Source organism: Procambarus clarkii, chromosome 56 (assembly GCF_040958095.1).
Source record: "Procambarus clarkii isolate CNS0578487 chromosome 56, FALCON_Pclarkii_2.0, whole genome shotgun sequence".
Classification (NCBI taxonomy): Eukaryota; Metazoa; Arthropoda; class Malacostraca; order Decapoda; family Cambaridae; genus Procambarus; species Procambarus clarkii.
Genome location: NC_091205.1, coordinates 11,091,942 through 11,117,090, shown reverse-complemented (window position 1 = coordinate 11,117,090; position 25,149 = coordinate 11,091,942). Strand labels below are relative to the sequence as shown.

Genomic DNA, 25,149 nt, shown 5'->3' with positions numbered 1-25,149 from the left:
GCTAGAATTCTCATGAAATCGAGTAGCAACATTGCGTCAGATAATGTCCAGTTGGACACATTTATTACCAATGTGTTAGAGAATTGAATGTGGTTCTCTAAAATTGTCAGTATTCCGTGTAATAATTACCTACGGATAATATAATTCCCAATAATCTAAAACCGAGAGTTATTAAATGAAATAGTTATGTAGTAGCAGTTTTCTCTGTTACGTGCGAATGCCATGGAGAAAATAAAATCTTCTTCATTTCTCGTTTAACACCATAAAACGAGAATATGATAATTAAGTCCCTATAATTGCAACCCAGTTCTCATTAACGTATTACATCCATAATTGCGCGGAAAAGAATTATTCGTGATTAATAATTTCTGTGGTGGATGCGAGAGACGGGATGAGGGAGGCGGCGACGCCATTGTGAGAGAGAAGGCATCCCTGGCGTGAAGAGTGGCGAGACACGTGGTAGTGACTGGGGAATTTATCGGCAAGAATTACGTTGATACTCGGTCAACATTTAATAATTACTTATCCACGTGTTCTATAGTGCCCAGCCAGTTAATAACGCGTCAACAATTGAAGCCAAGACCTGTAATTACACGTACACAGCAGTGGACATCAGGGACTGGCTGACGCGGTTTCGGCAGACCTAAGTATTTAATACGCTCACGATAAGTATATATTTCTCGTTTGATGCATCATCCTAGATTATATATTTGTGAGTAGTCTGTCGTCATATAGCGAGAATACCCAATATACAACGTTAGTAAAATTTCGACAATTTCCTCCGTTTTTATGAATATTGAAAATAAAACGTAGCCTATTCAAATGCTACTTAAATTTCTCTGATTTCAGCGTGTATACGAGGAGTCATCAAGTTATTTCTCATCATTCGTGATATTCACCTCGAGTTCTTTCTTTGTGGAGATCCTGTGACCACGAGGACGAATGACGAAATGATGTTACAGAAATCGTCTTAAAACTAAGACATTTTTTCGTACAAATTTATTTACCATGATTATTGATTCTTATATAATTCCTGTAGAATCTTTGCATTGAATAGATTAATACCAGAAATGATGATTGGTAATTAATGTGTTTTGCTCTGACTGTTGCTCAGTAATTCTTGATCTTTAATATTCGCAATTTGAGTTCTCATATTTTGAATCTATAGTAGTTTAGATTTATTATATCATTTACTCAACAATGAACTGGTGGCGAACTACACTGGTTCCTAGATATATATGAATTTCTAGAAATACCCCACCAATGTAGGTCTTTGAGGCTCTGACTTTAATTAATAATACAGTCCATTCATTATTTCAAGTGATTATTCTTTTAATGATTATCCATAGACACTGGTTCTCTAGTGTTATTCTAATGATCACTTCTATTAGTTTTCCCTCTTTTCTCAAAAGTGGGTGGTCCTTCGATTTATTAAATCCAATAAGTAAATAATTGAATATATGAGTCAAGTCCCAGATATCCCACAGTGGTTCCCTGATTCCCTTCTTTCTCCCAGCACTTCGTTTTCTGCGTCACTCACCAGGTGCCTGCGTCACTCACCAGGTGCCTGCGTCACTCACCAGGTGCCTGCGTCACTCACCAGGTGCCTGCGTCACTCACCAGGTGCCTGCGTCACTCACCAGGTGCCTGCGTCACTCACCAGGTGCCTGCGTCACCTACCAGGTGCATGTATCGGAAATTTCGACACCAAATTACTAACACCTGGCATACCCAGCTAAAATGGCTTTGTCAGGAACTTACTAATATTATTAATCTACTAACTTTATCACAGATAATAGATTTTGTGGCTTCTCCGAGAAAATGGGATGTTGCCACGTAAGCAAAGCCATTATTTATACACAATATTTCTCTTGTGAAAACATAAAACCTTCAGTCCAAAGGTTAAATTTGATAAAAATGTTACTCTTTAGAGTTGAATTTAATTAAATGTTAAACAATTGTGAACTTTACCTTTTATGTTGATTATGACAAATTTGGAACCGGCGAGAGATTGGCGTCTCTCGAGCTTGGAGGGAGGGGGACGACGCCTGGCCATGCCATATATTTCACACACAACCAGGCCAGGTTGCAGAGGACACGCTTGAGTGAGTTCTCCGGACCTTCCTGCGAAGATACAAGTTGTGGGACTTTAGTGTCTCCTGTTATCTCCACAAACCTTCGCTAGTCATAAGGAAGTGTTCAAGTTCCGATTGACAGATAAGTTAGTAATAAATGGTGCTATAGGTCAATTGCATCATAGTTTATTGTGCACCCCCATACTCATCCTGTGAGCGGTAGCGCAAAAAGCATTAAAGAGGTCACAAAAGGTCTTTATAAGACCTCATCTTAGATTATTACATAAACAATTTCATCCATCCTTCACACCTTGTGAAGGATGGATGAAATTCGACCCACAATGTCAGCTAGTTACAGAGAAAGTGCTATTTCAAGAGCTATATATTTACAGTAAGTCATTATACATTAATGGTAGGTCTTATCGCTAATACATAATAGTTTGACCAATGGGGATATTACAGAGTCATAGGGGAGCTTCTGTTTATTATTGGTCTTCACAATACACTACTTGTTTCTTAATCTCATATGTCGTTTATCTACTGGATGCAAAATATGGATACAGTGCAAGGATTTCAGGTAATTTATCCATGGTAATAAGATAGGTTGCCATATCATACAGAGTGAGCTTAGATTTATATCTAAATGGCTTAATTTTACTACAATCCAAGATAGTAAAGTGTGTGTCCCTGTCTTTGTCCACACACTTTACACTTTACTTCATCTAGATCTCTATACAAGCCGAACTGCCAGAGATACTTGTAGCCAAGTTTTATATGAGCTGTGACAACATCTGTTAGTCTACTTACTTTGTTACTTGCCCCATACACATGTTTTACTTCACACGTTTCATTGTGATGAACAATGGACCTTCTAGTTTCAGTTTGCACTGTTCTACTTTCTCCAAATTCATCCAGGAGTTCTCGTCTAATGACACTTTTAGGGGACCTATTTGATAACATCAAGAGTTCGTTCAATAAGGTCTTTATTTACTGCAGCCAAGGGTGCAACTTTGTCATGTTCTTGCAGGCAAATGCGAGAAGGAATCCACAACATTTTTATGTTTACCCTTTTGCTAAGCATTCTTATATATCTACGTCTAGCTTCCAAGACAAGCACGTCATTACTTGACTGCAAACTGTTTATTGCTCGTAGTGAGGAAAGGGAGTCGGAAATAATTAAGCTGTTTGCTTCAGTGTTGTCAATAATTTCGATTGCTACCAGTATTCTATTTATATATACTTCAGATCCTTGTTGCTTCTGTTACGATATACCTTATTCGCAGGTGAAATCGAGAGGAAGGAGATAGCTACAACGAATCATCAATCTGCCCATATCTTGTCTTGACGACATATAGCTTCGACCCACAACGACGTGGCTCACATGATCAGACACGTGCACAGCTGGATGACCAAATACTACTCTATTCAACAGCTAAGCTGTTTAATTTTTTTTTAACCCAAGTAGTAACAAACTAACTCAGTAGTATATTCTGTTAGTTCATTTATGTAATTAAAAGGCTACGTGCATGAACTCCCCAAACTTGTGAGTCGGATAACACCTAGCAGGATATATAAATAAAATACAGTCCACTTTCAAATTACAGTCCATTCTTAATTAATAATATCAAAGTAAACTAGTAAGTTAATAACTTAAAGTACGTAAATCAAATCAATTCCTGCTGGGAAAATTCCCCACAGCATGTGTCACTCACAAGGTGTGTGCATGTCTTAATCCTGATCATCTGACATCGTCAGCAAACATGGAAAGGAAAGTCTGCGAAAGTCTATACCCTCTGGGAGATGGTGACTTCATGCCAATCTGAGGTCTCGCCCCAAACAGTAACTCTCTCTCTATTCTTATTGCTTAGGTACTCCCTTATCCACTGGACCACCATACCAGTTTCTTCAACTTATACACTAGCCTCTTATGGGGTACTGTGTCAAAGGCTTTCCAACAGTCCAAGAAAATGCAGTATGCGCTCCTTTCTCTTTCTTGCTTAATCTCTGTCACCTGATCGTAGAATTCTATGAAACCTGTGAGGCATGATTTACCATCCCTGAACCCACCATGTTGGTGGTGTGTCGCGAAGTCTCTTGTCTCCAGGTGCTTTTTTTTCTCACGATCTTCTCCATCACCTTGAATGGCATTCAAGTTAAGCACACTGGCCAATAGTTCAATGCCACTTGCCCGTCACCCTTTTTGTATATTGGGACTTCATTATCCGTTTTCCATATTTCTACTAGGTCTTTCGTCTCCAGTGACTTACTGTACACCATGCAGAATGTGAAACAAAATGCTTCTTCACACTATTTGAGCCCATGGTGAAATTCAGTCCGAACCAACAGCATTTCTCAGGTCCAGATCCAACAGATACCTCGTAATCTCATCTCTAGTAATTTCTAACCCTTCCAAGGCCGCCTGGTTTTCTGCCACCTCTCCTAGTTCAGGGACTTCACCTCGTTCTATTTTAAAGACCTAGAATCCCTTGTTGCGTTTTTCACTCACCTCTTTGTCATTATCTGTGTATCTGTCCTCACCCATTCTAAGTTTCATCACCGGTTCTTTAACTGTTATTTCCCTCCTGATGTGACTGTGGAGCAGTTTTGATTCGGTCTTTGCTTTATTGTATAAATCATTTTCATACTGTCTCTGCTTCTCTTCTCACACTGACATACTCATTCCTGGCTGTTTGGTATCTTTTTCTGCTTTCTGGTGTTGTGTTATTTCGGAAGTTCCTCCATGCCCTTTTTCAGTTCCTTTGCTTCCATACATACCCAATTAAACCACGGATTGTTCTTTTTTTTTTAGGGGGGGGGGGAATAGATCTGTTTCCTTTATTTTTTGGGTGACATAATCCATCATGTATTGAATGGACTTTGTTCTGATTCCTGTGCCCCATGGTATTTCTCTTAGGAATTTTCTCAATACATAATTTCCCTTTCGGTACGCCAGCCCCTTGTTTTCTAGTTTTTTGGGGAGGGAGATTTCTCCTAGCTCTACCAGGTATTCAAATACTAGTACACTGTGATCACCATTTCCAAGCGAGCTTTCAACTTCACATCCCTTATGGTGCTACATAGCCTTCTCGGTTTGGTGCCTTCTTTTGATAATTACTTACTTATCATCCCTTATATCCGACTCATTCAGGATGAATATCAGATCAAGCATTGCTTGATCACCTCACCAAGATATGCACTTCAACAGGTGCCTGCCTTACTCACCAGGTGCCTGTGTTACAGATCTGGCTCGTAGGGATGTGGAGCTGGCCATCAAGGTGGGGCGTCTTGACCTGGCTGAGGTCATCCTTATCCACGGTGAGTGGGCCAAGCTGGCTTCTTCATCCTTCCTCTTGTACCATATATTCCTTATACTCATTCCTGTTGTATTCCATATACCCTGGAATATGGGTATATTCCATATACCCTTATCGTGTCCCCATTACTTAGCATATACCTTTCCTTATTCTCACCACCTGTCATCCTCTCCCTTCCCTATTCTATTCCGCATCTTATTTATCATCTCCCTTATCATACTTATTTTCGACCACATCTTCAATTCCCTTATCTTTCCTTTCTTCTCCCTTGTCTTCCTTAAACTTTGAACTATCTTCATCTTCCACCTTATCTTCTTCATCATCTCCAAAATCTTAATCATACCTATCCCTTAGTTGGCTTACCCTCTCCATCTTACCTTTTCCCTATTCCTATATCTTCCCTCCTTTATATTTCCATTCATAATATTTTCCCTAATCATCATTATCCTCTCTCTCATCTGGCGACCGCCCGCCCGTCCCCACCTGACTGCCCGCCCGTCCCCGCCTGACTGCCCGCCCGTCCCCGCCTGACTGCCCGCCCGTCCCCACCTGACTCCCCGCCCGTCCCCACCTGACTGCCCGCCCGTCCCCACCTGACTCCCCGCCCGTCCCCACCTGACTCCCCGCCCGTCCCCACCTGACTGCCCGCCCGTCCCCACCTGACTCCCCGCCCGTCCCCACCTGACTGCCCGCCCGTCCCCACCTGACTCCCCGCCCGTCCCCACCTGACTCCCCGCCCGTCCCCGCCTGACTCCCCGCCCGTCCCCGCCTGACTCCCCGCCCGTCCCCGCCTGACTCCCCGCCCGTCCCCACCTGACTGCCCGCCCGTCCCCACCTGACTCCCCGCCCGTCCCCACCTGACTCCCCGCCCGTCCCCGCCTGACTCCCCGCCCGTCCCCACCTGACTGCCCGCCCGTCCCCACCTGACTCCCCGCCTGTCCCCACCTGACTGCCCGCCCGTCCCCGCCTGACTCCCCGCCCGTCCCCACCTGACTCCCCGCCCGTCCCCACCTGACTCCCCGCCCGTCCCCACCTGACTCCCCGCCCGTCCCCACCTGACTCCCCGCCCGTCCCCACCTGACTCCCCGCCCGTCCCCGCCTGACTGCCCGCCCGTCCCCACCTGACTCCCCGCCCGTCCCCGCCTGACTCCCCGCCCGTCCCCGCCTGACTGCCCGCCCGTCCCCACCTGACTGCCCGCCCGTCCCCACCTGACTCCCCGCCCGTCCCCACCTGACCGCCCGCCCGTCCCCACCTGACTGCCCGCCCGTCCCCACCTGACTCCCCGCCCGTCCCCACCTGACTGCCCGCCCGTCCCCACCTGACTCCCCGCCCGTCCCCGCCTGACTCCCCGCCCGTCCCCGCCTGACCGCCCGCCCGTCCCCACCTGACTGCCCGCCCGTCCCCACCTGACTCCCCGCCCGTCCCCACCTGACTGCCCGCCCGTCCCCACCTGACTCCCCGCCCGTCCCCGCCTGACTCCCCGCCCGTCCCCGCCTGACTGCCCGCCCGTCCCCACCTGACTGCCCGCCCGTCCCCACCTGACTCCCCGCCCGTCCCCACCTGACCGCCCGCCCGTCCCCACCTGACTGCCCGCCCGTCCCCGCCTGACTCCCCGCCCGTCCCCACCTGACTGCCCGCCCGTCCCCACCTGACTGCCCGCCCGTCCCCACCTGACTGCCCGCCCGTCCCCACCTGACTGCCCGCCCGTCCCCACCTGACTCCCCGCCCGTCCCCGCCTGACTCCCCGCCCGTCCCCGCCTGACCGCCCGCCCGTCCCCACCTGACTCCCCGCCCGTCCCCACCTGACTGCCCGCCCGTCCCCACCTGACTCCCCGCCCGTCCCCACCTGACTGCCCGCCCGTCCCCACCTGACTGCCCGCCCGTCCCCACCTGACTCCCCGCCCGTCCCCATTCCATTCTTTTGATCATATTGTTGTATTGTTTGATCAACATTACAACTTCCATACTTGTGATCAACAATACAACTCCCATACTTCTGATCAACAATACAACTTCCATACTTGTGATCAACATTACAACTTCCATACTTCTGATCAACAATACAACTTCCATACTTGTGATCAACATTACAACTTCCATACTTGTGATCAACATTACAACTTCCATACTTGTGATCAACAATACAACTTCCATACTTGTGCATGAGTATGTAATTATGTGGTTTATATATAACTGTGCCGGTGCATAAGGGTGTTTAAATATATAGTTAACTAAAGAGTGTACCAGACTGTATCCGGGATAGTCTGTCTCTCCCCACAGCCCATTCTACCCCCTCTTCTCCTCTCATCTCCACCCATCCTATATTCCTTTCCCCTCCCCTCTCCTCCATCTTCCGTCTCATCTCCCAAATCTCCCAAATTCTCTCTACCCGTCTAGTCTCGAACAGACACGTTTTCATAAATAAATAGAAAGGGTACCCGACTGCATCCGGGTACCTTCTCCCTCTTCTCCACTCTCTCCCCCATCTTTCCCTTGACCCTCGTCTCCATCCCTCTGGTCACCTTCCTTGTCCTCCCCCTCCCTTACCCCCCCCCCCCACCCCCGTCACTATGCGTTTCCCTTTTCCCTTGCTTTCAGACAATGTATTATTGAGAAACGTTGAAACAATTATGAGACTCTCAGAATCTATATTAAGGAAATCACACCTCATATTTCATCGCAGGAGGATGTCTATACTTGCTGATATGTCTTACAGCATTTAACTAAGCGCTACCCCAACCAGCTTATGTCTGTCCCGAACCCCAGACCATTCCCCTACCAAAGTTGGGTGAATCTTGCCAGAAGAGTCTGAAATCCAACTTTAAACAGTCCCTCATAGTGTTTATATATGTAGGGCACGACTCGTGGTCATCGGGGGAGCTGAAGGGCTGCCTCATGACAGCTCTCCTCATGGAAAAGGTGCAGTTCGTCGAGCTCATCACCAAGTATGAAACGATGGACGCCTTGTTAACTGTCGACGTCTTGTGCAGCCTCTACAAGGAAGCGGTTAGTCATATGCATGAGGAGTCTGTTGTACGGAGTGTTTGACGTGTAAGACTACTGCGGGTGTACTGGGCAGACGGAAATTTGCACTCACTCTCATAACATAAAAAAATAAAAATACATTGACCTTGGCAGTGTGAGAATTGGCCATGAGTGAAAGTAATACTCATACAAAAAAATATAACAATTTACTCTATAATTAAGATAAATGACATCTGAATTACATCATTTGGTTGATACACAATAGCAAGAATTACACACGAAAAGCACACGTTAACACAATAAGAATAATACTGGTGACAAGTAAATAATTACACTATACAAAATCTGGACAGAAAGCAAGGTCTGGCGAAGCAGGCATGCCCCGTGACAGCTCGTAATATCGTAATCCCTGAGCACTTGACGAGAGACTGAAGTTGAAGGCTGGGGTCAGGTGTACTTTTATCCCTGATTGTGCCTTCACATTTTTTGTCAACGTTGACTGGAACAAGTCACAGGCAAAATATCGAGCAAACAGTAGGTTAAATCTACCCACCAGCTGTCGCACCTGCTACAGGCTGTCATGGGGGTATAAGGTAAATCCTGGGAATGCCTTCAAAACAGGTGTCAGGACTTAGCTTGAGTTCCAGGACGGTCGAATTTACGACAAATATAACTGTGGTTGAGGTGGAGTAGTGTCGTTCGTAGGTTTGTAACAACGGTGAAAGTGAAGAGGCAGTTTTCCCGGCTATGGAGAGGAATTTTGTGACAAGTGACATGCATGATGTTCTGTTGTGTTGAGTGTCAGGTAAGAGGTGACTGTTGAGTTGTGTGTCATGCACGAGGTGTGTGTTGTGGTGTCGTGTACGAGGTGACTGTTGTGGCGAATGTCCTGCATGAGGGTAGTGTGAAGTACACTATAATGAAACTTTTTGCTGTTTGCGACGATTACTTCTAGGCGCACTTTTTTCTGATTATTTTGCGACGCGTCATCTTGTAGTGCCTAATTTTTCGATGAACCTCAACGACGAGCGCCTTCCGTCGACAAATATATATTTGGTTCCTATCACAAAATCCGGTTCCAGTCCAATTTAGTTTTTCGGTCCCTTATCCAAACATCCGGTACCAGTTCTAAGATATTTGTTTGTGTCAATTTAATAATTGAAAAATATTTGGTATAAATAAGCAATGTATAGTTAAAGATTGCTTAATAGTACCAAGTATGTTTTATGGTTTAGCCAAAGATTGCTTAATAATACCAAACATGTTTCAGTGTGTAGTTAAACAACAGCATTAAGGAAAGTCTTAATGTGTACGTTCTATTCAGTTGTGTATGTGTAAACTAAAGTCTTTGAAAATGTAATAAGTTTTACGAAACGCGCTCAAGTGTCGCGTCAGACTAGAAATAAAAATGAATTTTGGAGAATTGATTTTTGAATTACCACCAACAGTGAAAAGGAATGTACGAAAGATCGAGAAAATTCGTGTTAGAATTATTAATCTTACTTTTTCGGTCATATTTAATAATATATATATATATATATAATATAAATATATATATATATATATATATATATATATATATATATATATATATATATATATATATATATATATATATATATATATATATATATAACTGAAAACTCACACCCCAGAAGTGACTCGAACCCATTCTCCCAGGAGCAACGCAACTGGTATGTACAAGACGCCTTAATCCACTTGACATACCAGTTGCGTTGCTCCTGGGAGTATGGGTTCGAGTCACTTCTGGGGTGTGAGTTTTCAGTTGCATATTGTCCTGGGGACCATTCAGGCTTGTTCGCATATATATATATATATATATATATATATATATATATATATATATATATATATATATATATATATATATATATATATATATATATTATATTTTGGTAGCAGTCTTTCTTGTAAACATATGTTGTTGAATATGACCGAAAAGGTAAGTTTAATAATTCTAACACGAATCTTCTCAATATTTCTTATGTTTTTCTTCACTGTCGGTGGTAATAAAAATAACAATTCTCCGAAATTCATTTTTTAATTGTCTGACGCCTGAACGAGTTTCGTAATTTGTATTACATTTTCAAAGACTTAATTTACACAACAAATTCTTCGTACTTATACTCTATTGGATGAGGTGATATCGTACAAAAGTTTTGGGTGAGGTGACAAACACAATACAGAACACGAAACAATGGATATAAGTTGGATACGTAAACATATGAATGGAGGTAACTGCAGAAGGTCTATTGGCCCATACTTCCTCTTGCTGCTTCCATATTGGTTCGGGGTCTTGAAGTGGGTAGAATATAGTTGTGCATTAATTGGCTGTTGATTGCTGGTGTGGACTTTTTGATGTGCAGTGCCTCGCTGATGTCTAGCCGCCTGCTATCGCCGTACCTATCGATGATTTCTGTGATGTTTGTTAAGATTTCTCTGGTGATGGTCTGGTTGTGAGAAGAGATTGTGTTCCTTGATGGCTCCCTGTTGATTATGCATTGTTAGTCGCCTAGAAAGAGACGTTTTTGTCTTGCCTATATACAAGGCAAGAGGCTTACTATTCTTTGAGGCTTACCTATTCTTTGAGGCTTACAGTCCCCAAGTGGGCATTTAAAGCCATAGACGACGTTTGTCTCCTTAAAAGCGTTCTGCTTGATGTCTGGCGAGTTTTTCATGAGTAGATTGGCCGTTTCTTCGGTTTTATAATAAATTATCAATTGTATTTTCTGATTTTTGTGTGTAGGGATGACGTTCCTATCAACAATATCTTTTTTTTTTTTTTTTTTTTTTTTTTTTTGAGATATATACAAGAGTTGTTACATTCTTGTACAGCCACTAGTACGCGTAGCGTTTCGGGCAAGTCCCTGGAATACGATCCCCTGCCGCGAAGAATCGTTTTTTCATCCAAGTACACATTTTACTGTTGCGTTAAACAGAGGCTACAGTTAAGGAATTGCGCCCAGTAAATCCTCCCTTTCAGGACCCTTTCCTCCGTTTTATGAGCCGTCGAAAAGAAGTTCCTTTAAAATAGTTTAATTGCGGGTACAAGTGTTGTGTTGGTTGACTCTTCAGAAGTTGCATGGCGTTTTACCTTTCTTTTTATGATGTCTTCAACGAAACCGTTAGAGAAGCCGTTGTTGACTAGGACTTGCCTTACCCTACAGACTTCTTTCCATCCTGAGCTGTGGCTTAGAGCACGGTCGACGTAAGCATTGACAACACTCCTCTTGTACCTGTCTGGGCAGTCACTATTGGCATTGAGGCACATTCCTATGTTTGTTTCTTTGGTGTAGACTGCAGTATGGAAGCCTCCGCTCCTTTCCATGACTGTTACATCAAGAAAGGGCAGCTTCCCACTGTTCTCAATCTCGTTCGTGAAACTCAACACAGAATTCTGCTCAAATGCCTCCTTCAGCTGCGGCAGACATCTGGCATCAGGTACCTGTGTAAAAATGTCTCCAACATACCTGCAGTATATGGCAGGTTTCAAGCCCATGTCAACTAAGACCCTCTGCTCGATGGTGCCCATGTAGAAGTTTGCAAACAGGACACCTAGGGGAGAACCCATGGCGACCCCATCTACTTGCTTATACATGTACCCATCTGGGCTCACGAAGGGTGCCTCTTTAGTGCAGGCTTGGAGTAGTTTCCTCAGTATGCTTTCTGGCATGTCAAGAAGAGTGCAAGCCGGGTCACGATACACTCTGTCTGCTATCATCCCGATTGTCTCGTCCACAGGTACGTTGGTAAATAGTGACTCCACATCCAACGAGGCTCTTATCCCCGCGGCCCGTGCTCCGCGCATTAAGTCGACAAATTCCTTGGGAGACTTCAAGCTGAAAGCACAGGGTACGTAAGGAGTCAGCAACCCATTGAGTCACTTAGCCAGTCTGTATTTGGGTGTAGGTATCTGGCTGATGATTGGCCGAAGAGGGTTTCCTGGCTTGTGGGTCTTGACATTTCCATAGGCATACCCAGGTTTGTATTCCCCAACAACTTTTGGCAGGTAGAGTCCGGATTTCTGGGCGTTTACAGTTTCGATCAATCTGTTTACCTTCGTTTTCAATTCGGCTGTAGTGTTCTTCATTACCCTTTGGAATTTAGTTTGGTCAGAGAGTATGAGGTTCATTTTTGCCAGATATTCGTCTTTTTTAAGAATGACGTATATTGGCGACTTGTCGCCTCTCCTAATGACTATCTCCTTGTTGTATCGAAGGCTCTTAGCTGCCGCTTTGTTCACTTATCCAATTTATAAGCATTGTTTCGTGTTAAGATTTCTCTGGTGATGGTCTGGTTGTGAGAAGAGATTATATGTTCCTTGATAGCTCCCTGTTGCTTATGCATTGTTAGTCGCCTGGAAAGAGACTAACGCCTGTTGTCTTGCCTATATATTGAGTTCTTTGGGGCTTACAGTTCCCAAGTGGGCATTTAAAGGCATAGACGACGTTGGTCTCCTTCAAAGCGTTCTGCTTGGTGTCTGGCGAGTTTTTCATGAGTAAATTGGCCTTTTTTTTGGTTTTATAATAATTTATCAATTGTATTTTCTGATATTTGTCTGTAGAAATGACGTTCCTAGCAACAATATCTTTCAGGACCTGTTCCTCCTGCTGAAGCTTTTACGTCGTGCCAGCGGGCCCCCTTCATCCCCGCTTTTCCAGTGGACTCTGCTTTTTCTCCAGAAGCAGAGGGTTTGGAGGATGGCTCGACCCCTTGGTCTTGACGTGTAGGATATCGGGGATGGGTAGGAGTTGACTTGGGGGGAGTGGGCTTCAATTGACCCTGCTTGGGTATTGGTACCCTTGGCGTGAGGCTTGTTGTTACAAGGGGAGAGGTTTTCCTATCTCCCTTTCTGTATGATTTTGTTATGAGTTCAACTCCTCCCAGGATTCAGTTCCGAGTTCTTTTGGGTTCTTCAGTTCCCTCCTTCCAGAGATTTTTGGCTTCCCACATCCCACTGAGGAAAGTGTTGGAGGCTCTTGTGGCTTACTTCCTGCAACACCCGGATTAAGCCTCGATAATCAAGCCTTCTTCTTTTGAGTTTGGCTCTTCTTTTCCTTATTGGATGTGTTATGAGGTGCTGGAGTCTTCCTAGCTGGCAGACTGCCTTTTCTTTTCGTTGGGGGCTTGGCATTCATTCTGTCGGACCGCGCACTTGAATGGCGGGAGTTGACTACAGTCGTTCAGGTTTACCTGGGGGGGGGGGGAGGGAGGGGCAAGTTGGAGCACTTCAATGCTCGCTTGTTCGCCCCCGTTCATTCTCATGATGTTGGCCAGGTGCAGCTTCATGTGCAGGTTCCTTCCGTTTCGGCATCCCTGGTGGCCGAAGATTTACATGCCCATGGGCATTTAGCTTCGGTCTTGCGCTTCTTTTCCCTGCTGGAGCTGTCTTTGGACTGGCTCGGGGTGGGTGTGGAGGAGCTGGGTTCCGGGCCAGTGTCTAGTGTGCTTGCTTTGGCATTTCGGGCGTCGGCTGCCCTGTTGAAGTTGTATGTGCCATTGCTGAAGGAGGCAGTGTCTCCGTTATTTGCTTCTCGCCTCGAGTGCTGACATGCAGTGCTTTTCCATTTCTTGCAATCGTATTGGGCCCTGGCTCTTAGATTTTCATCCCTTTTTTGTCCGTTGCTGTTTGCAGAGTCTGCGGTGGTGCATATTCTGCAGGCGGCTTCGTCTAGTTGCCGGCCTATGTCGGACTTGTTGGTTCTCCAGGGGGGGTCGTCGGTGCATTGATCGCTCTGAGTGTTGGTTGGGCACTCGTAGGAGTCGTCGGCCCTTTAACGTTTCACTCCATTGACGGGGCAATAGGGGGGAGGCTCGTGCTGTTTGCTCTTGCCTGGTCCCCGATTCTTGGGCATTTTGGGTTGTTTCGTCCGGCCTGTGGTGGCGTTGGGTCGTTCCTTCTCCTTCGGGGGGATCGGGGCTGGCAAGGTGGGCCTCTTTCCCTGCGCTCTGTCAGGTCATCCAGGAGTGGGGTTTCCCGCGTGTTTTGAGTTCCGAAACGGGACTGGGTAGATCTGTGATTCATACTGGACTTGTCCCGTCTGATCCCCCTAGGTCTTTTGCCCCTTCTTTTGGATGACCACTCTGTCTCAGGCACTGCTGCTTTTTGGCGCCTGGTGCCTGGATGGTGTCTCTGGACCTTCGGGATGCGTATTAACACGTGCCAATTCATCCGGGGTACGTTGACTGGATCGGTTTTGTCATGGGACGACAGGCTTACCGCTTTCGTTGCCTTCCTTCCGGTTTGGATCTGGCACTTCGCATGTTCACATGGTTTACCCCGGGCCGTGGTGGCCCATTTTGCATCTGATAGGGGTTCGAGTTCTGGCTTACTTCGACGATTGCCTGGTGTGGGTTCCCAGCCCATCCTCGTGCCTGCTTGCCAGGGATTTGTTTTTTTCCCTGGGTTTGGGTTCTTGCTGTACTGGAGGAAGTCCCATTTGGTTCCCTCTCAGATTCAGACTGGGCTGAGACCGCTTCCTTGTCTCTCCCTCCAGCGGCGTTGTTGTGGCTGCGGTCCCGCTTACGACTACTTTTGGAGGGGCACCCGGGTCACACGTTGGTTGTTCGAGCTGCGGTGTGGGAGCCTGATCTTCGCCGTGCTGGTCTACCTGTCGGATCGGATCTGGCTTTTGAGGCTGTTCTAGTTTCTTCTGGGGCGTCCTTTCTGCCGCCCTCGCAATTGCTAAGTTCGGATCCCGGGAGCCTTGAGCCGGCTGCTCCATCGCCAGCTTCCTCTGAGAGTTTTTCTGGATTCTGTGCCCCTGACGCCTCCCTGAGCCCTCACTCGATATGTTCATAGATGCCTCATCTCTTGGCTGGGGTTTTGTGACCAGTGCTCACCAGGCCAGCCAGGGTTGGTGGGGTACGTCCTTCCGTCGGGCTCACAGCACGAGTTCGCGGTGGTGTGGCATTCACTTCAGAGAGTTCGTGTTGCTCGCAGAGCAACGATCGAGCTCCATTCAGACTGCTCCCCGGTAGTTCACTGTCTGACCCGTGGGGGTTTGATGCTGACCTTGGCTCTTTGGGGCTGGTCGCTTCAGGTGACTCATCTGCCGAGTTCTCGGGGTTCGGCTCTCCTGGCAGTTCTCGTCCTGGGGATGTCAAACGTCCTGGCAGACGGCCTCTCTCGGTTCATTCTCCTATTCGTGGAATGGAGGGTCTATGCTGACTCGTTCAGTTGGGTCTGTTGGACGTATGGGCACCTAGAGGTGGACCTCTTTGCATCGGCGCAGTCAAGGCATCTTCCAGTGTATGTGGCGCCCTTCTTAGACTGCGAAGCCGTCGGGATCAATGCCTTTCGGCTGGACTAGTCGAGGTGAGGTTACCAGTACCTCTTCCCACCGATTCGGTTATTGCTCCGGGTCATAGCTCTTTTGGAGACACCAAGGAAGAGTAGTCCTGTTGGCTCCTTGGTGGCCGGCCCAGCCCTTTACAGGTGCTTCTTCCTCGATGTCCGAACCCAAAGGTCTTCTCGCGACTCTGCCTCTTTCAGCAGATCGGTCCAGTCCGGTAAGTGCCTGGTTCGATCTTCTCTGCTCTTCGCATCTGGTCGTTTTGACACGGGTTCATCACCACTTGTATGGTGATCAGGTGGCTTAGTTGATGGGGTCATACCTGCGAGTTTCATCTCAACGGCAGTATGAAATTTCCTGGCGGTCCTTTCGGCACTTTGTCTCTTAATAAGTTGTCTTCGATTTTTGGTCGGGTTGTTTTGTCCTCTCTCTCATGGTTGTTTCAGGACTCTTATACCAAATGCTGTAGTCTCTTATTGTGTGATGCTGGCAGAGCCGCTGCAGCTTGCATTTGGAGTGGATGTCACTTCTGCTTCATTTCACATGCTTTCTCGGGCATTGTTTCACATCCAGCCTACTCATGCGCCGCCCGAGTCATCCTGGTCATTGGACTGGGTGCTCTCTTTTCTATCTTCTCCTCGGTTTGTGGTGGCCCTCTCGGTTCAGGATTAGTTTTGTATGACTTTTCTTGAAGGCATTAACCTCTGGGGGTTGGGTTGAAGAGCTTCATGCTCTCCTCTGGCGAAGGGGCTTCTGCTCTTTTAGTCCTGGTAGTAGTTTCTTCATTTGCAGCCGTCTTGGGTTGTTGACGCTGGGTTGGTTTGGCCGAGGGTACATCAAGTTTTGTGTCCAGTTGTGGCTCTTCGCAACGGCCTCTGTAGCAGAGGATGCTCTTTGGGTTGACCCGGATTCCCATTTTCCCCATTCCAGGGTTCGGGTCTCCCAGGTTGTCCGCAAGATTATTCGGTCCAGCCAGCCTGCAGTCTATCCCCATACCCAGGCCGTTTGTAAGTTCGCGGCTTTGGCTGTTATTTTAGGTAATATGTCTTGGCTTATCATTCTGGCACGAGGCGTTTGGAGATCGAACAGGGTCTTGGCTGCACGGTACCTTGTTAAGGTTCCTGGCCCTTCTCGGGCGTGTATAGCCTTAGGGCGCAGTTTGCGGCCAGGTGTCTCGACTTCGAGTTGAGAAGTAAGTGACTACCGCCTCCCTGGTAAGTCCATTTTCTTCTTATCTTTGCTTAGGTAGCTCCGGGGAGCCGAAGGGGCTCTCCACAGAAAACCAACGTTGAATGTAATGAAACGCCATTTTCTGGTTGAGATCCAGTGGTTCCCCGGCATCCCTCTCTTCCTTCGGTCGGCGATTTTTATGTTTTTGATTCTCAGCCTCTGAACTTTACACCGGAGAGTTGCCGGCGTAAAAGTCTGGGACCCCCCGCGTTCCCTTCTTGGGGAGGGGGGGGGGGACATCACCACTGCGCGGTAGTTTCGGTGACGTCATGTTTGTTTCCTGGTTTTTGATTGGGTGGTTCTGTTTGCTAGTTCGGCTTTAGGTTTGCAATTTTTGACCAGCAGTAGTTTTTTGGAATTCCTACCTCTCTGGGTGCCTGGCCTGGTAGATGGCAGACAAAGTCTGCTTCCAATTACACGGGGGTGTCTTTAGGGCATTGCTCCTCGTGCCTCTCATGGGAGGGCCAGGTTCTGGTTCTGGTTTCCGGTAGGCCTATAACTCCTTCGATTGACTGTTGTCGGGTCTTGCCCAGAAAATTAAGTTTCATTACATTCAACGCTGGTTTGTTGCTCTCAAATCATAGAAAAAGGCAATATTTTTTATAACTCGGCAAATAGCAGATCTAGCCAATCTGTCCATAAAATACAACATCCCCACATAATCTATTTTCCATATGCCAGGATTCTCTTTATTTTCTGCTATACCTAAAACACAATCATGCATAGAGCCCCTTCAAACCTAACCTCCAATGTCACCTGTATTTGTTTCAATTCAAATCAAGAAAGTATAATTTAGACTATTTCCTTTACAAAGTTAGTTCATTTGAACAATTAAGTGGACAAATTAGCTAGCTTTTGTAGGAAATAGTTTCCATATTACGTTCTAGATTTGAAATTTCTTGGAAAGTATAATTCTAGAGAATTTCAAAGTTTCTACACTTTGAATCTAATTCCACACCTTATTCTTTTTCTGCACTAGCCACCACACACACACTAGCTCCACACCATAATCTTATTCTGCAGTAGTCACCACACACACACCACTAAACATATTCTTATTCTAAACTAGTCGACACACACTAACACCACACCATATTATTGTTCTGCACTAATCAACATTCGTGCTTCACTGGTCATCACACAATACCACTCAACTCCTGTGCTCCACCAGTCACTACACACTAACACCCAACTCTTGTGCTCCTCCAGTCACTACACACTAACACCCAACTCTTGTGCTCCTCCAGTCACTACACACTAACACCCAACTCCTGTGCTCCACCAGTCACCAAACACTAACACCCAACTCTTGTGCTCCTCCAGTCACTACACACTAACACCCAACTCTTGTGCTCCTCCAGTCACCACACACTAACACCCAACTCTTGTGCCCCACCAGTCACCACACACTAACACCCAACTCTTGTGCTCCACCAGTCACCACACAATACCACTCAACTCCTGTGCTCCACCAGTCATCACACACTAACACCCAACTCTTGTGCTCCACCAGTCACCACACACTAACACCCAACTCTTGTGCTCCACCAGTCACCACACACTAACACCCAACTCTTGTGCTCCACCAGTCACCACACAATACCACTCAACTCCTGTGCTCCACCAGTCACCACACACTAACACCCAACTCTTGTGCTCCACCAGTCACCACACAATACCACTCAACTCCTGTGCTCCACCAGTCACCACACAATACCATTCAACTCCTGTGCTCCTCCAGTCTCTACACACTAAAACCCAACTTCTGTACTCCATTGCAGTGTGACTCCAGTCCGTTCCTGATGCGGCTACTGGAGCGCTTCTGCTTGCATGAGATTAAAGACTTAAGACTGGTCCACGTGAACAACCTGCTGAAGCACATGATGAGGCACCACAACGACGCCGCCTACGACACGGAGGGGGCGTCGGTCACTACTTACTCTGGCAGCTCCTCCACCTTCCAGGTAACCTCATCCGTCATACACGCCTCTCTCAGCTATCTTGATTGATCTTATACATGTCATGAACCATCTCCTGCTGCCCCCTGAGGTACACTATCCACCCATCTCCTGCCCCCAGAGGTAAACTACCCACCCATCTTCTCCTGCCCCCAGAGGTACACTCCCCACCCTTCTTCTGCCCCCCCCCCTTCCCCGAGGAACACTACCCACCCATCTCCTGCTGCCCCCTGAGATAAACTTCTCTCCCTTCTGCCCCCCCCCCCCCGGAGTTAAACTACACATCCATCTCCTGCCCCCAGAGTTACACTACCCAACCATCTCCTGCCCCCAGAGTTAAACTACCCTCCGGTCTGCTGCCCCCAGAGTTAAACTACCATCCCATCTCCTACTGCCTCCAGAGTTACACTACCCACCCCGTTCTTGCTCCCTTAAAATAGACTATTCACCGCTCTCTGCTGCCCCCTGAGTTACACTATCCACCCTTCTCTTACCACCCCAGAGTTACACTACCCGCCCATCTCCTGCCCCCCCCCCAAGAGATGTGGGGGATTTACTCTATAATATAATAATTTTGAAAAATTCGAAGGGCCAAAAAATCATTATGCATCTCATAAAATATATTCTTCAATATAATAAAAATAATTTTAGAGATGAACTGTAATATTTCTATTAAATTTAGAGCTAGTCCCTGACACATCCTTTTTTTTGGGGGGGGGGGGGATAAATTTATAATGTTAGTATACACATATTATTAAATTAACAGATTCATAAAATATTAAATCGATGAAATGGGTTAATTTGCTAACTACAGTATGAAGACTGAAACAGCTTAGCTGCAAGAGATGAACGTAGATTTCGTCCAGCAGCTACGACACGTTTGATCCCGTCAGAGTTGGCTCTCCGTAGTGACGCATGACTGTACTGGTGGAATTGCGTCTCTCTCTTGAAGTTAACTCCACATTGAAAGGCTAATCATATATAATTTCCACTCTAAACCATATATTCATACATTAAATCATGAAATCTAAATGGAATTGGGAGTAGTTAGGCCACTTACGTGGGTTATGGGGATGTTAGGATGCATAACGACAAGACTCCAACATGAGTATATATAAATGGCTAAAATTAATGAATCAGTGGTACTCAGTCCTGCCAAACGCGGTGTCCGTAAACTGTGGAAGCTGTAGGATCGATTTGAGGTTCGTTTGTAGATGGATGCTACTCTATTCGATCGATGATAAACCCAGCTCCAGAAGACCTGATGCTAATAATGGCAGCTATCTTCGCCCAAGAGACTTGCTAGACTCGTCGACTCGTGGCGCATGCGCACTAGCCCCCAATGTTATAATTAATTCGTAATAATTTATTCAACGTTTCGAAAGGATGGAGGCGTTGTTGACGTTAAATGACGTCATAATAACGTGCTTTATATAACGGCAAATTGTTTCTCGCTCTGCAAATAATTTAAATTGAATGACGTTAAGTGGGCGAGAAATATTTAAGAGTGGAAATTCAGTTCATCTCTTTGTTTACAGAAACAGCTGATCGTAACTATATAAAATATTTCCAATAAACATCGATATAATTATTAACTAGAAATGAATCTATAATCAGTCAATATTCCTTAATAAATAATGCAAGGTTAGACTGGATTTAATTCGATTCACAAATATGTGGAAATATTCTCATGAGTTGATCGGCTGACGCAATATGCACCGTAGATACTGGGAAACATTTGGCATAACTACGTTGCAGAATAATAAGAATTAAAGTTGTTACACTACTGGTTAGTGGTATTAGTAAATTATTAAGTCTAGTACAAAAATTACCTCTTATCGTACTAAGAGTAATTATTTGGATGAACAAATCCACAAGGGCCGTGACGATTATTCGAACCTACGTCCGAGAGCATCCCAAGATTTCCTGGTTGCAATTCTTATACCATTTCGTAGCTCAGTCGATTAAGGCAGCGTCTGGGATGCTCTCGGACGTAGGTTCGAATCCTCGTTACGGCCCTTGTGGATTTGTTCATTTGATGCATCACGCTATTGTGATTTCTGTCTGTAATATTTGGATGTTGGAAATTTCCAACAAGAGTTAGACTTCCCACCCATCTCCTGCCCCCCAGAGTTACCCTTCCCACCCATCTCCTGCCCCCCAGAGTTACCCTTCCCACCCATCTCCTGCCCCCCAGAGTTACACTTCCCACCCATCTCCTGCCCCCCAGAGTTACCCTTCCCACCCATCTCCTGCCCCCCAGAGTTACCCTTCCCACCCATCTCCTGCCCCCCAGAGTTACACTTCCCACCCATCTCCTGCCCCCCAGAGTTACCCTTCCCACCTATCTCCTGCCCCCCCCCAGAGTTACACTTCCCCACCCATCTCCTGCCCCCCCCAGAGTTACCCCTACCCACCCATCTCCTGCCCCCCAGAGTTAGACTTCCCACCCATCTCCTGCCCCCCAGAGTTACCCCTACCCAGCCATCTCCTGCCCCCCAGAGTTACACTTCCCACCCATCTCCTGCCCCCCAGAGTTACCCCTACCCACCCATCTCCTGCCCCCCAGAGTTACACTACCCACCCATCTCCTGCCCCCCAGAGTTACCCCTACCCAGCCATCTCCTACACCCCAGAGTTACACTTCCCACTCGTCTCCTGCCCCCCAGAGTTACCCCTACCCAGCCATCTCCTGCCCCCCAGAGTTACACTTCCCACCCATCTCCTGCCCCCCAGAATTACCCCTACCCACCCATCTCCTGCCCCCCCAGAGTTACACTTCCCACCCATCTCCTGCCCCCCAGAGTTACCCCTACCCACCCATCTCCTGCCCCCCAGAGTTACACTACCCACCCATCTCCTGCCCCCCAGAGTTACCCCTACCCAGCCATCTCCTGCCCCCCAGAGTTACACTTCCCACCCATCTCCTGCCCCCCAGAGTTACACTTCCCATCCATCTCCTGCTCCCCAGAGTTACACTTCCCACCCATCTCCTGCTCCCCAGAGTTAGACTTCCCACCCATCTCCTGCCCCCCAGAGTTACCCCTACCCAGCCATCTCCTACACCCCAGAGTTACACTTCCCACTCGTCTCCTGCCCCCCCAGATTTACCCCTACCCAGCCATCTCCTGCCTCCAGAGTTACACTTCCCACCCATCTCCTGCCCCCCAGAGTTACCCCCTACCCACCCATCTCCTGCCCCCCCTCCCCAGAGTTACACTTCCCCACCCATTCCTTCCCCCAGAGTTACACTACCCACCCATCTCCTGCCCCCCAGAGTTACCCCTACCCACCCATCTCCTGCCCCCCCAGAGTTACACTTCCCCACCCATCTCCTTTCGCCCCAAGAGTTACACAACCCACCTATCTCCTGCCCGAGATTTACACTAACCAACCATATTCTGACCCCAGAGTTACTCTACCCACCCATCTCCTGCCCCCAGATTTTCCCTCCCCAACCATCTTTGCCCCCCCCCCAGAGTTACTCTACCCACCCATCTAATGCCTCACAGTGTTTCACAGCCCACCCATTTCCTGCCCCCCCCCCCTAGAGATACACTGCCCACCCATCTCCTGTCCCCCAGAGTTACACTACCCACCCATATTGGGACATATTGCTTTCAGAATGAGCAATGAGTAATTTCAAATATCTTTTAATTCAATATTAATAAAAATGTGAGAGATTATACAACTAATGAAAGACTTGATAAACTTGATAAACAAAAAATGCGCAGTGTTTAAACACCCATATTTTAACAAATATCCCTTAAAATGTTTAAACACCAATCTTTAACAAAATCCCCCCAAAATGCAAAAACACCAATCTTTTTGTTTATGTGGAGTTTCCAACCGCCAGGACCCATACTTGGAGCTGCTGGTGTGGTCGGTGCTGAGCCAGCACCTGCAGGTGGCAGAGTACCTTTGGCGGAAGTGCTGCTCGCCAGTGTCTGCAGCCGTCGTCGCCTCCTGCCTCGCCCAGGCCCTCAGTACCTACCTCCTCACCATGGATCATGTCGCCGGCCTTGAGTACCAACGCTACAAGGCCCAATTTGAAGACATTGCAGTTGGTGTAAGTTCCTGGCCAAGTTCTCAGAGCACGTATGCTTTCCATATATTGTTTGACTAACCTATCTGGGTGGACAGTAGAATGATGGTCTCTATGGTGTAAATCATGATTTCGTCTTATCCTTCATCACAACATAAAAATTGCAAAAATTGCATCATTGTCTTTAATAAGACAAATTATCTTACCAAACTAAAATCAGTACAATCACTAGTGTCTTCGTTCAGATTTTCTTCATAACGAATGATTATAAACAACAAAACAATTTCATTAATCATTAACATTACATATAAGCCTCATAAGGACTAAAATAAGTATTAGTCACAAGTACATTACCTAGAAACCGAAACTGTTCGCGTCTCTGGCAGTCCAGCAAGTCTTCCCAATAATCTAGAAGGAACAGCAATGCACACCCTAACCTAATAGGACATAGCTCACTAGAATATCTATACACTAACAAGAGAATCCCCCTCCCTTTCAAGCCCGTTGTCGTCGTGGAGAGGCTTGGTGGGCGGCTGCCGGAGTGTGATGCTCCATGGGATAGTCCTCTCCTTTTGAAGCCTAATGCTGTCTTTACAAATTGTGTTGGAAGTCTTTTCCTTGTTTCATTTTTCTCCCCCCTTATCTCCTTTTGAATTTTTCCGCCGAAATTTCATTTCCCGCCTACCTTTTGGCAGTCTTGATTATTCTTTCAGATATCTTTTGTTTTGATGCCTGGGTGTTTGAGGAGGCACACTCTCACCTGTAGAACTGTGGTACCCATCGTCACGAGCGTGGGGACGCTTTTATTGTCAATCCTCCTTTCGTTGCTGAGCCCTATCTCGACGGACTGATGGTTCTTAAGGTGGTGATTGTGGGGCATATGCTCATGATGCACCCCTAGGGGACCTCGGCCTGTCTCTTGTTGGATGTCCTATCCTCTAATTGTGGCTCCATGGTGGGTATGGGGGCTCATTCGTGAATGAAAGTATTACCTCCTCGTTTCTATGCCCAATGAATAATAATCCTCTTATAACTTCTCAGACTTGTGGGGTGGGCGACCAAGCCCCTCAGTCGGACTGTGTTGGAAAACCCGGCTCTGTAGCCCCCACTGCATTGGGCCCAGACCACGCTACTCCTTTGACCCTCCTGATTACCCCCCTTCCCCTGTTCCCCCCTCCCTCCTTCCTCTGTGATAGGATTGAGCCCCAACCCTCCTTGTGATCACCTCATCACCTGGAGTGGCTACTTCTGATTGTGACAACTGCACATTTTAGCCCCCACTCACTGGGGGTACTCGGCACTGACTCTCCCCACAGACGCCCTGGCATGATCCCTTCCAGTGCTACTACGTTCAACACTTTGTTTGGTCTTGCTACATGGACTAAATACTTTGATCGCACCCATATGGATTCTACTCTTCCTGACGATTTGTTCCTCCATATTTTTGTTCCCCCCTATTTTTTCCTTGTTGATTCGGTAGATGCCTCTATTACTTTTAAACCCACCCGATTTGGTACACATGTAGTTGCTGCTCCTTCTCAGGATGCAGCTACCCATTTAGCCGCATTGTCCAGCATTATAGAGACCCCTGTTAGGATCTCCAAAAATGCCCTGTTAAATTGCCCGTATTGGCACTGTTCTCCTCCTGCACCCTGTTGTGTTGCGACTGGTGATCAGGACCTGAAAGATTGCCCGAGGATATTTAACATATCCATGAAGCCCCAGACCATTCTGGGGGCTTCATGCTATACACGTTGATACGTTCACCCGACCCCCATCGTGGTCGTCGTCGTCAGCCTCTTTGAGTTGTGAAAATTACCTTTGATGGCAAGACCCTTCCACCTTCTATAATTCTTGCTGTTGCCAAATACTCCGTTCAGGAGTACAATCTCTCTCCTAGGCTTTGCAATAAGTGCTGGAAATTTGGGCACGATGCCCTCAAATGCACAAGTGTAGTGTGTGTATGCCCCATATGGGGTGACTCAGGTCACTCTAAGGCTGAGTGCTTTTCTCCCCAAGCTCGATGCCTCGATTGCGGTGACGCCCACCCTATCTTCTCCCGTAAGTGTAAACACTACCAATTTGAGGAAGCCATCCTCAATTTGAAGCACCGCAAACGTCTGTCTTTTCCTGAGACAAGGCACCAAGTCTGCCGTGACTCCTCTTTCACTAACCTATCTTATGCTCTTGTTCTGCTTTCCACCTCTCGCCCTTTCCTCCTTTCT

At 46.9% G+C, this 25,149-nt stretch overlaps 1 protein-coding gene across 1 annotated transcript in view; it reads left to right on the top strand.

Moving 5' to 3' along the window:
* The window catches only part of LOC123770920 (transient receptor potential cation channel subfamily M member-like 2), a 317,900-nt gene that overhangs the window by 140,323 nt on the left and 152,428 nt on the right, over positions 1-25,149 (top strand). Inside the window, exons 11-14 of the mRNA XM_069306032.1 lie at positions 5,316-5,390; positions 8,245-8,396; positions 18,703-18,885; positions 22,736-22,948. Of these exons, the coding sequence (XP_069162133.1) occupies positions 5,316-5,390; positions 8,245-8,396; positions 18,703-18,885; positions 22,736-22,948 (623 nt within the window). The remainder of the gene's footprint in view (positions 1-5,315; positions 5,391-8,244; positions 8,397-18,702; positions 18,886-22,735; positions 22,949-25,149) is intronic.